The sequence below is a fragment of the Cheilinus undulatus genome, linkage group 8 (assembly GCF_018320785.1).
Source record: "Cheilinus undulatus linkage group 8, ASM1832078v1, whole genome shotgun sequence".
Classification (NCBI taxonomy): Eukaryota; Metazoa; Chordata; class Actinopteri; order Labriformes; family Labridae; genus Cheilinus; species Cheilinus undulatus.
The window spans coordinates 50,818,981-50,830,539 of record NC_054872.1 but is presented as its reverse complement, the minus strand read 5'-3'; the positions used below and the strand labels follow the sequence as shown (position 1 = coordinate 50,830,539).

The 11,559-nt window shown below is 41.2% G+C and overlaps 1 protein-coding gene across 2 annotated transcripts in view; it reads left to right on the top strand.

Moving 5' to 3' along the window:
* Positions 1–378: 378 nt before the first annotated feature.
* Positions 379–11,559, top strand: part of ndufaf6 (NADH:ubiquinone oxidoreductase complex assembly factor 6) — a 29,741-nt gene continuing 18,560 nt past the window's right edge. The window contains exons 1-6 of one of the 2 annotated variants that reach the window (XM_041794482.1): positions 379–583; positions 1,962–2,061; positions 2,275–2,397; positions 2,529–2,585; positions 2,875–2,977; positions 7,225–7,358. In XM_041794482.1, the coding sequence (XP_041650416.1) occupies positions 393–583; positions 1,962–2,061; positions 2,275–2,397; positions 2,529–2,585; positions 2,875–2,977; positions 7,225–7,358 (708 nt within the window). In that variant the 5' untranslated portion in view covers positions 379–392. Of the gene's footprint in view, positions 584–1,961; positions 2,066–2,274; positions 2,398–2,528; positions 2,586–2,874; positions 2,978–7,224; positions 7,359–11,559 lie in introns of both variants that reach the window. The other variant, XM_041794483.1, reaches the window with a different exon arrangement.

The following is an 11,559-nucleotide window of genomic DNA, read 5'->3' as shown; positions in this document are numbered from 1 at the left end:
GATAGATTTATAAGAAAAGAAAGTCAGGATTCTGAAAACCAGCGATTCCCTACTTATGCTTGAATGTAGGGCTTGGTGAAATGAACCAACACATGAACCAAAACATAACTTCTCTTGATTACAGTAGGCCAGATTTATTTAGTTGACTGAAAGTTCGTCTTCCTTGCGGTCGATAATGTGTCACATTAATGTAATTTACGAACTAGCTGGTACATTAATGTTCTCCTTTCTGCCCTTCTAATGTCTATTTATTATCAAAGAAGAAGAAAAACATCATCTTTGCATGTGCTCTTTTTTCTTTTCAACTCAGCGTAGCGGAATTAAAAGGCTCTTAGTGTTGGTTTGCCGGAGGAATGTTTTTGACGTGACACAGGGGAAAGTTGAAGGGGAACATGGCAGCAGGCATCAGTGCTAAACATGGATTATTGAGCAGTAAAACGGCACTTTATCATGCTTTGCACAGAAATATTCAACCTAACAATGTTTGCGTCCAAAGAGCGGCGGAAATACAATGTGTTAGAGCGGCAACTAGCGCGACAACAGACTCACAGGCTAACGAGAAGTACTGTTTGGAGCTGGTCAGGTGAGTCTATAATGCTAGCAACACAAGCTAATGAGAGGTACTGTTTAGAGCGGGTCAGGTGTGTCTCTTATGCTAACAACACAAGCTAATAAGAGGTACTGTTTGGAGCTGGTCAGGTAAGTCTATGATGCTAGCAACAAGCTTATGATTGGTACTGTTTGGAGCTGGTCAGGTAAGTCTATGATGCTAGCAACAAGCTTATGATTGGTACTGTTTAGAGCTGGTCAGGTAAGTCTATTTTGCTAACAACAAGAGCTAATGAGAGGTACTGTTTGGATCTGGTCATGTGAGTCTATATTGCTAACTACACAAGCTAATGAGAAGTACTGTTAGGTGCTTGTCAGGTGAGTCCATAAACTGACAACACAAGCTAACAAGTAGTACTGTTAGGAGCTGGTCAGGTGACTCTTTAGACATAAGTTAGCTCAAGCTCCGTTCTTTACACAGCCTACAAACAGACATATATTTCAACTGAATATGTCCACACCTGTACTGCCTTTCGTTGTCAGAGTTGTAGCAAAGGTAAAAAAAAAAAAATAGCAAGAGTTTTATAATGTAGTAGCTACACTTCAGACCACATGAAAATGCCAGAAATACCCTATGCAAGAATTAAAAAAACACTTTTAAGACAAGTTTGAAAGCATGTTTTACTGGATAAATACTGTATTTTTTTTAGTGAAGATTACAGATTTATCTAGCAGGTCGAAGCCATGATAGTTCAATCTTGGCTACAATAATTGCTCATACAATGTTTCCAACGCATTGTCAATACTTGGGTGGGCCACCCAGGTAAAGCCACCCAAGTACACTTGCTGGCCATTTTTGCTTAAAAAACCCTTTTTAATGACCTGTGTATGCAAGAGATACATCAACAACTGCCTACTCCTCTTCTGTAATTCCAACATTTAAGGTTGGATGTCTTTTTGTTAAAAAATAAGCATTAAATGGCATCATTACAACATTTTTTTACTGAATCGTCTTGCTGCTGATATCATCCTGTGCACCTGCCCTTCAGTTCCTACTGATCTGCCTGCTATGATGAAGGATTATCAAGTGAAACATTTTAAAGACAAGTGGTGTTATTTGAGTGAGCAGCTTTATACATCATGCTGTTGATGAACACTAATAATGAGCAGAAACAAAAAAATAAATGTACAGAAAAGATGCAGGAAGCCATCTCCGCTGTTCAAGTTCATCGTTGTTCTGTGGGTTTGTCTATGAAAAGGTGACGGACCAAACAATGTTGCAGTGCTTAACACTGCTGCCTCACAGCAAGAAAGCTCCCGGTCCTTATCCTGGTTGGATATGGCTTTGATACCAAAATTATAGTCAGTTTCAAATAGTTAATAAAAATGTAAATGTCTCTTCTCCCCTTCAGGTCCAGAGACTATGACGGCTTTGTGTCTTCTCTCCTCCTCCCAGAGGAGGCACGGCGCTCCTCTTTGGCTCTGAGAGCTTTTAATGTGGAGCTGGCACAGGCAGGTATTCCTACATATAGTTCCCCCAAGGACTGGAACCCTTTAAAATTACTAAATAAACCCACTGTTCATGCAGTACTACTAATATTACCGTTAGCTTAACTGCTACTACCTCTGTTACTGTTCTTGTTGAAGTTAGAAATGTAAACCTGGGATTTTGTTGAATGCTCAAGTTTGTCAAATCATTTCCCCCCTATATTTTTTTCTTCAAAGGTGAAAGACTCAGTTTCCCAGAAGACCATTGGGTTGATGCGAATGCAGTTCTGGAAGACAGCCATAGAGGAAATCTACAGAGACGATCCTCCGAACCAGCCTGTCAGTTCTGAGCTATGGAGGGTAAATGTCAAATTTAGTTTCATTATCATGTCATTTAGTTTTACTGCATTCTTTGTGCCTTTGTCAGCTGAGAATTCAACTGTCTATTTTTGTTATTTAAGCTGATTAACAGTGTGGACGATCTTTTACAGGCAGTAAGGAAGCATTACTTGACAAAGAGATGGCTGCTGAGGATCATAACTGAGAGAGTAAGGCTCAGATTTCTTTGTAAATCATCTCTTGCCCTTAAAAAGATTATGATGATTCCTAGTTTTGACAATAGTGGATCTCTTTTGGGTACAAAAGCATGCTTAAAGGCCTTTGAATGTGGCTCAAACGCCAGACAGGGTCAAAGAAATACTAGAAAAAACTAACTGTGGTTTATTTCTGTGTACACCAAAATTGCAAGAAACTATGTAAACTATTTGAAATATTTGTGGTCATTAATAAAGAGAAGAGTTGCTCTGAAAAATAACAATAAATCCTCTGTTCGTCCAGGAGAAGGATATGGAGGACCGAGCATACAGAAACCTCCAGGAGCTGGAGACGTATTCAGAGAACACACAGTCATCTTTGATTTATCTGCTGCTGGAGTGTTTAGGTAAGGACATGAGAGGCTGATGGCAGCAGGAAGTGCGAGTAGTTATTATTATAAACACATTCCAAGCTTTCATTCTCTGTGGTTAGGTCTGGATGTACCACAACTGTTCTAGTAATACGTTGCATATAATAATAATAATAATATCTTGAATTTATATAGCGCCTTTCAAGAAACCCAAGGACGCTTTACAGGAACACATAGACATGGACAAACTATGTGAGGGGTAGGATGAGTGTAAGGGGTGGTTTAGTGAAGACTGTAGGCTGTGGTGAACAGGTGGTGCTTGAGACATTTTTTGAAAATGTCCAGAGATGGAGCGCTATGAATGTCTGCAGGAAGAGTATTCCAGAGGGTGGGAGCAGCAGCACTGAAGGCTCTGTCTCCATAGGTTCGGAGTTTGGTTTTGGGCATGGAAAGTAGGCCGGTGTCTGAAGATCAAAGGTTGCGGGATGGTGTGTATGGATGGAGGAGATCAGAAAGGTACTGGGGAGCCAGAGCATGGAGAGATTTGTATGTGAGGAGGAGGACTTTGTAGTTGATACGGGACTTGATAGGGAGCCAGTGGAGGTGGATGAGGGTCGGAGTGATGTGTTGCCAGGGTCTAGTGCGGGTGAGAACTCTAGCTGCAGAGTTTTGGACGTACTGAAGCCTGTCCAGGGTTTTGTTGGGAACTCCAGACAGGACTCCATTACAGTAGTCCAGGCAGGAGCTTATGAAAGCATGAATGAGTGTTTCAGCCACAGAATCAGGGAGTGATGGTCGGAGTCTGGAGATGTTCTTGAGATGATAGAAGGCAGATTTGGTGACAGACTTTATGTGGGACTGGAAGGAGAGGGTGGAGTCAAGGATGACGCCCAGGTTTTGGACCTCGGAGGATGGACAGATGGAGGTCCCGTCCACATCGAGCATGAGATCTCCAACCTTCTGCAGCAGCGCTTTGGGGGCCACCACCATGAGCTCTGTTTTATTGCTGTTGAGTTTGAGTTGGTTAGAGGTCATCCAGGCTTTGATGTCGTGGAGGCAGTTTACCAGGGAGTGGGGAGGGAGCTGAGTGGATGGTTTGGTGCTGAGATAGAGTTGGGTGTCATCTGCATAAGAGTGGAAGCTGAGACCGTGTTTGTGAATAATCTGTCCAAGGGGAAGCATGTAGATGGTGAAAAGGAGAGGTCCAAGAACAGAGCCTTGAGGCACGCCCTGGTTAACTGGGGCGGGGGATGAGTGAGAGGTGCCGATGGTAACAAACTGTTTTCTTTGTGAGAGATATGAGTGAAACCAGGAGAGAGCTGTATCAGTGATGCCAAGATGGTGAGACAGGCGGTCAAGGAGGACGGTGTGGGATATTGTGTCGAAGGCAGCGGTTAGGTCAAGGAGAATGAGGAGGCTGATGTGTCCAGAATCTGCAGCTGTGAGGAGGTCATTGGTTATTTTGATAAGGGCGGTCTCAGTGCTGTGGTGAGTGCGAAATCCTGATTGAAGAGGTTCATGGAGCTCATGCATAACTTTCAAAGTGAAAAAAATCTCAGTTAGGTAAGGATAAAGGTCACGATAAGGCTAGAGTAGGTGAGGATTCATGATAAGGTCTGAAGCCTGGTTTATACTACTGGTGTAGTGACCCACACCATTGAGCACTACACACTTTTGTGTTGGTGTGTCCATGTTGCTCTGCAATACTCCTTATACCGTAGTACCGTCCTTATACTGTAGTTATTACAAAAAAGAAAAGATAGGAGACATCGGAGTCACGACAGGGTGATGGTTTGGACGTGCTCAGCTGCTGAGAGAGACATAGATGAGGAAATGCATGGCTGATATTTTTGCATGCCAGCCAGTGGTCCTGGGTGATGAGGCCTAAAATGTACATCACAGTATTTTATTTGCCCTTTGCGGTAACTGTATCATATCATAGTATTTCCAAATAAAGAGATAACACATTTAAATGCATATTTTGTGTTTACAACCCCCCTTCTTCCCCTTAAACCAGTGCTTCTCAAAGTGTGGGGCGTGCCCCACTGGTGGGGAATGGAGACATGACAGGTGGGGCGCGACACACGGGAGAAAATATTCAATTTAATGCGCCTTTCTTTCTTGACAATAAAGATCATTCACTCGAAACAAAACACCCACATACAATAGCCTACATGTAGCTGAAATTAAAAGAACAATAAATTATTAAACAGCATTTGATAGGCAACCGGGAGAAAAATCTAACCTGGTGCAAAACTAATGATTGACGTCGGCATGTTAATTGCAGCGGAACAAAACAAACTTTCACAAAACACAGCAGCAGGCTACTCTGAACAATATGGGTAGATTTGTGATACGGACCACCAAGGTTGAGAGCCAGTGGCATCACACACACACAAGACAGATGAGCCAAGTCAACCAAAAAGCCAACCAAAAAGAAAATATGACAAGAGTTATCTAGAGTTATCTCACTGAGTATCGACAGCAGGAACAACGCATGGTAAAGGCTACATCAGTTACCTGTCAGGCACAAATGACCTCCTACATTACTTGGTGTTAGTTCAATAAATTTAAAAATGTGTAATTTGTCAGGATTTTTGTTGGGGCGATCAGGGCAGGTGGAGCTTGAAAATTCCCCCTTGTTCAAAGTGGGGAATGACCAAAAAAGTTTGAGAAGTACTGCCTTAAACAAGCCTGTGATGGCATTCTGAACTCATGTCTGACCATCAGATCTGCTTTTAAAAGTTTCTCTGTGTTCACTTCTTTGTGTGAAGGCAGTATTCGTATAACATTTCCTGACGTGGGCCTTTACAACAAGAGCACTTGAGAAAATCACAACTAAGGTCTTCTATTATGAAGAAATTGCACAAATAACCAGCTGGGTTTCCATTACACTTGGAAATGCGCAAAATCGAAATAGCGCAATAAAAAACTGGTAATGGAAACACCTGAATTTTGAAAAAAACCCCTAAAATATTGCTAAAAAGTTTTTACGCTTTCATGAGGAGGTTTTTCAGGCATTTCGATATAGAAATGCATCGTATAAGTGTAATGGAACCACTTTTTCTGCATTTACAAGTCTCGGGACGTGACGTACGGTGTCACATGACCAGTCACTCCGAGACAACATGGCGTGGTACATGTGGGCAGAAGAAGAGACGAGACTTTTCTTAACATCATACTTATACCCTTATACGTGGCTTTTGCCATACATATTGACTTTAACTGAGAACCATCATCTGTTGTCTTCGTCTTTTGTTAAAAATTATCAAGGCAACCGCCGTAGATGTAACCAAACCATACCTACACGCAACAGGTTTTGAGCGTCAAGCTTCCCTGCAGCAGATTCACGCAAGATGAGATTTTACGAGAATTGCAAGGCCTATGCCCGAAACTCCCTTCAATGGAAACACATGCAAAGCGCAATTGTACTTCAGCGAAAATTTAAGAAATATCGCTTTTATTTTTGGAAAAACTGTACCCAGCTATAGATTTAACATAACTTTAGCTATAGTACCGGCAAGTTTACACAGCTACAATGTTTACAGCTGCTTCACTGACCTCATTTAATGCTGTAACCTGCTTCTTTGACTCAACATGGATGTAAAACAAGTGTGTCTTGAGTTAAAACACACCTTAAAACAGTTAATAGGGCGTCACAAGATGAATCCCTGCAGCCCTGGGCTAAAGACAAACCTTGTTGGTCCGTTGCAGCACACAGCTTGTGGCTTGTTGCTGTTATTACAGACATTAAAGTTTAAGAGGAAACATTTGATCTTACTGTGCTGCACATTAATTACAACATCACTCACCTGGCTGCTCTTTAATATTCTTATGATGGGGTTCTGTCTGAGCTGATATCTGGCACATGTCACTACTCTGCTAATGGCGAGTAAGGCCTCGTGTGCACTGCATGCAAGCAATTAAATGACTGATGCTAGTGATGCAAAAATCCATTCTGTGGTAGAATCACTGCCTTGGAAGTGGATTTAACTTGTTATGTTACTGTCTGCAGTCATCTATCTCAAAGTAGAGTATACACAATATTCCTGTATGCATCACTTAGGGACTGGCAGTCACTCATTGCTACCCAGCAGACCAATCACACAGCTTGTGGCATGCAAAGAAAATTTTCTTTTTGGGGAGATGCATGGCAGTTTCATGCATAAGCGTTGATGTGGGTTTCAGGGCTAGATGGACCTACAGTGCAGACTAGGATGAAGATTCAACACAGAAGCATAAATCATGCTTGACTCTATTCTTTTCTGGTCTTTGTTTTGCAGGGGTGAAAAATGTCCATGCAGACCATGCAGCGAGTCACATCGGTAAAGCTCAGGGAATCGTGACGTGCCTGAGAGCAACCCCTTATCACAGCAGCAGACGGAAAGTCTATCTACCTATGGACATCTGTATACTGGTGAGCTCAGTCTTCATAGATTTAGTAGTTCTTTGTTTGACATCTGAAATCCAGTATTTAAAAAACACTGAACTACCCCTTTACCTTCAGGGCAGTACAGACATGCACTGCTTCACCTCTTCCAGTTTAAGCTCAACTTTTGTCCTCAGAAGAAACCTCCATTAGTCCCACACGTCTGCACATATTGCGCTGACTCACTGTTCGGCCTTGATGTGACGTCACATGATATTGTTGGGAAGCTGTAGTGAAACAGTCAGCGATGATTACACAACAACCATATGGCACAGAGCAGAAAAGCCTCCTACATTAGATACATGCAGATAAACACAATGATGCTGCAAACGATTTGCAACCTTTGTCTGGGCCATCTGTCCCAAAAACAGAGGAAAACAAACTACTGCTGCTGCTGGGGGACCTGAGGGGGGAGGGAGGATATTTACAGTGCACATGAAGCACGCAGGCTTTGCCCTTACAATCTTCAGCTGTAGGAGGACGTGTTTGACTCCGGGCCTGCTGAGCAATCTCACCCGACATTCTGCTGCCTGTAGAGGGCGCTGTGGACACACTGAAATACTCATCACAAACATGAGCCCATACTGTATGTCCTGGATGACTTTAGCTTCTCTGAGAAAATTGAGTTTCTCCAATTAACAAGGAAGAGTCACTGATGCTTGAAAACCAACAGATGGATGATATTTCCTTCCCTGTTTAACTTGATGGTGTATGAAGGAGATTCACAGAGGAACACAGTGAAGAAATGGAAAAGCAGAATGAGGAGCCACTCTCATAAATCCACAAGAAATCATGTCCTTACAAAATTAAACCCTTCAGTGTTTCCTGTGTATAAATGGAGACTTTTCATTGCTGCGTTATCCATCATTGTGTGTAAAAGGGCCAGAAATAGAAAGAACTAAAGGTGGGACAAGATTATGACTGAACAATGTCAGGGGAAAATGTCATTGTGATATTTTTTCTCTCTTTGATTTATATTGCAATATGAAAACAAATTCAGGATTTTATTTAAAGTAAGTGCGGTGAGTTTCTAGGCTTAATCATAGGCAATAAACAAGTCCTGGCTTTATGATATAATTATTTGAGGCTATAAAGGTCAAATGTGTAGATTGTTTTGCACTGAAATATCTACATTGATAACAAATTGCTTCTCCCATTTTATATAAATATATTTTAGTTCAATGTTTACATTACCTAAAAAAGTTTCCAAAGCCAGAGAAGTACTTACTTTTTTATTAACAGTGCATTTCTTGTCAATCACAGCATGATGGTATTGTTAGTGACTATGCATTGCCTATGGTACTGTTAGGTACCCTGCAGTTCTTACCTCTAGAAATGAGTTATTTATAGCAGTGGTTCTCAAATGGTGTGGCAAGGCATACTAGTGTGCCTTAAGGCAAGTCCAGGTGTGCCGTGGGAATTTGTACAATACATTATTAATAAAGCTTTATGGCAAGTACTGTAACCAGGCCTGCCCACAGATCAAACTGGACCCCTAAAAAAAAACCCAGAGAATGAGACCTCTCCAGTTGGGATTTATTGATGATATCAATGTATGTGTGTTGGATCAGTAGCATTGGTGCTAGCATCCTGGCTATCAGTTACCTCATTAAGAGCTGAAAAGCATGGCAAGCTATTATTGGGTTGAAATTGGTGTTGAAGTTATTAATTCATGCTATTTTAAACCAATTTAACCAATATTTCTACTCATTTTTGCCACTTCTTTTGACAACTTAAACAATTTTGCTGCTTTCTTTTACATTTTTGCCACTGCTTATTACTACTTTTGCCACTTCTTTTGGAACATTTTGCCACATTTTACCCATTTTTGCTACCTTTTTGTCACTTCTCACCCGATTTTGCCATTGTTTGGCCATTTTTCCCCATCAAATTTAAACCCTTTTGACCACCTTTTAGCAACTTTAACTCCTTTTTGCCACTTTTCTATTTTGACACCTTTTTGACACTTTTAACCCATTTATGCCACCTTAGGCCAATTTTTACCCACTTTTGCCTTTGTTTGACCACTTTTTTGCCCAATTGTGCCCTTTTTCACCACTTTTAACCCATTTCTACCACCTTTTTACACCATTTAAGCCTCTTAGGCCACTTGTAACCCATTTTTAACTCTATTTTGACACTTTCAACAAGTTTTTGCCAATTTCAACCCATTGTTTGGCCACTGTTTTGTTTTTTTTTACTAGGAGTGCACGGATTGATCAGCCAAAATCAGTATCGGTGCCTATTTCCTTAATTTTAGGAGATCGGTGATTGGTGATCCTTGCAAATAAGATTGGTGGATAAGATCGGTTGCCTTTATGCCTCTAACTACTAAAATGTGAAAAATGAAAGACTTAAGGAATTGATATAATTTAGCAGTTTGGACAGCAATGCTCTAAACTTTTCATTTATATTTGAGAGAACTACCTCTGTGCAGTTAAAACAACAAGTTTGTATTGTTTCATGGGTATTGTTTAATGTTTTTTTTCAGTAGAATAAGATTGGAACATTAAAGGTGTATGCTGTCAGTATTAAAAAAAACATCGGTATCGGCCAAAATTGAAATCGGCAGGTCAGGCTTTTTAAAGATCAGTGATCTGTCAGAAAATTGCAATCAGTGCACCCCTATTTTGTTTTTTTAACAATTTTTGCCCATTTCTGACTTTGTTATGCCACTTTTTGCCCAATTTTGCCATGTTTTTTTCCATCACTTTTAACACATTTTTGTCACCATTTGCTGACTTTTGCCATCTACATGATCCCCCCCGTTGGTTGGGCTACAGAAGGCTCTCCCTGTATAGGCCACCTTGACTGTAGCATTATCCAAAACATCTATTTTGTATCGATTTAAATACTGTGTGCCTTGAGATTTTGGCTTAACCTTAGGTGTGCCTTGGGCAAAAAAAGTTTGAAAACCACTGATTTATAGGGCACATTTAAAAATAGGAGTTTATGGAGCGCTCTCAAAAAAGAGCAAAAGCATCACCCACAAGCAGAGCTGTTGAAAAAAATCAGTACACATCAGAATCACAAATATCCTGCTGCTTGAATTTCCTCTCTCCTCTTTCCTCGGTTTATCAATGCAACAGGTGTTGCTTGTTAAGACTGAGACATCTGCTGAAAATGATTAATTTCCCACTGACAAATTTAGCTCCTTCAGTCTTTGATTTCTCATGTATTAGCTTCTATGGCGCTGCGTTTCCTGCTTACGTGCACAGCTGATGGAGAGGACAGGAGTTTTAATGGGCTGAAGTTTCTTAGGGAGAAGTTGTGAAAATGAAATTAGGACTGACACCTTCTAGTTGGACGGTCCATTGGTTGGTTGATGAGTTCTCCTCCAGTTAATGTCCTACTGGTCGGTTCGTCATGCACTTACAGGTGTGTTTGCGTGAGAACAAGAATGTGGGATTGCAAAGCTGACTCTTTGATGCGAGAGACAGAAGGGAGACAGTAATCAGGCAGTCCAGGCAGAGAGGCACACCAAAACCGTTCACACTGCAGGTGAAAATAGCCCAAATCTGATTTTTTTTTTTTTTTTGCTCATATGTCCCAATGTCACTTAGCAGATACTTTTATCCAAAGCAGTGTCCATCTGTGACAAAGACAGGTGTTCATGGTGTTAAGAACCTTGCCCCTCCAGATACTGAGTGTGCCGGGACTGGGATTCAAACCCACAGTCTCCTGTATCAAAGTCAGCGATAAACTCATATCCTGTAGGTGACATTTATCTGATTTTTCCTGACAGTGTAAACAGAACGAGTCACATCGACTCTGACATTTTCAGATCAGTTTCATACCACTTTGATATTTGGCACTAAATCAGTCACATTTCTCATCTTTGGAGAGTGAACACTGCCAAAGTGATGCAGAAAATGTTATGTCCTGATTGTTTCAAAGCGGTTACACTGTAAAAAATTGGAAACAGCACATTTTCAGTTCGACATAATGATGCAGGATGTTTGTTTTAAAGTTGCACCACTGAGTGTCTCTGCTCTACCCTCCATCAAAACCTCAGCTCCTGAGGACTGTTTAATTCACTGATCAGCAAATACAAGTCTCAAGTCTGTTTATCGTCTCACTGACATGTAGACGTCAGCGTTGGTGTCAGAGAGCAGAAGAGAGAAAAGACGATGCCTCCTGGTCATTACGTCGTGACCAGCGAACTGTTTTTAACTTCACCTCGGTAAAT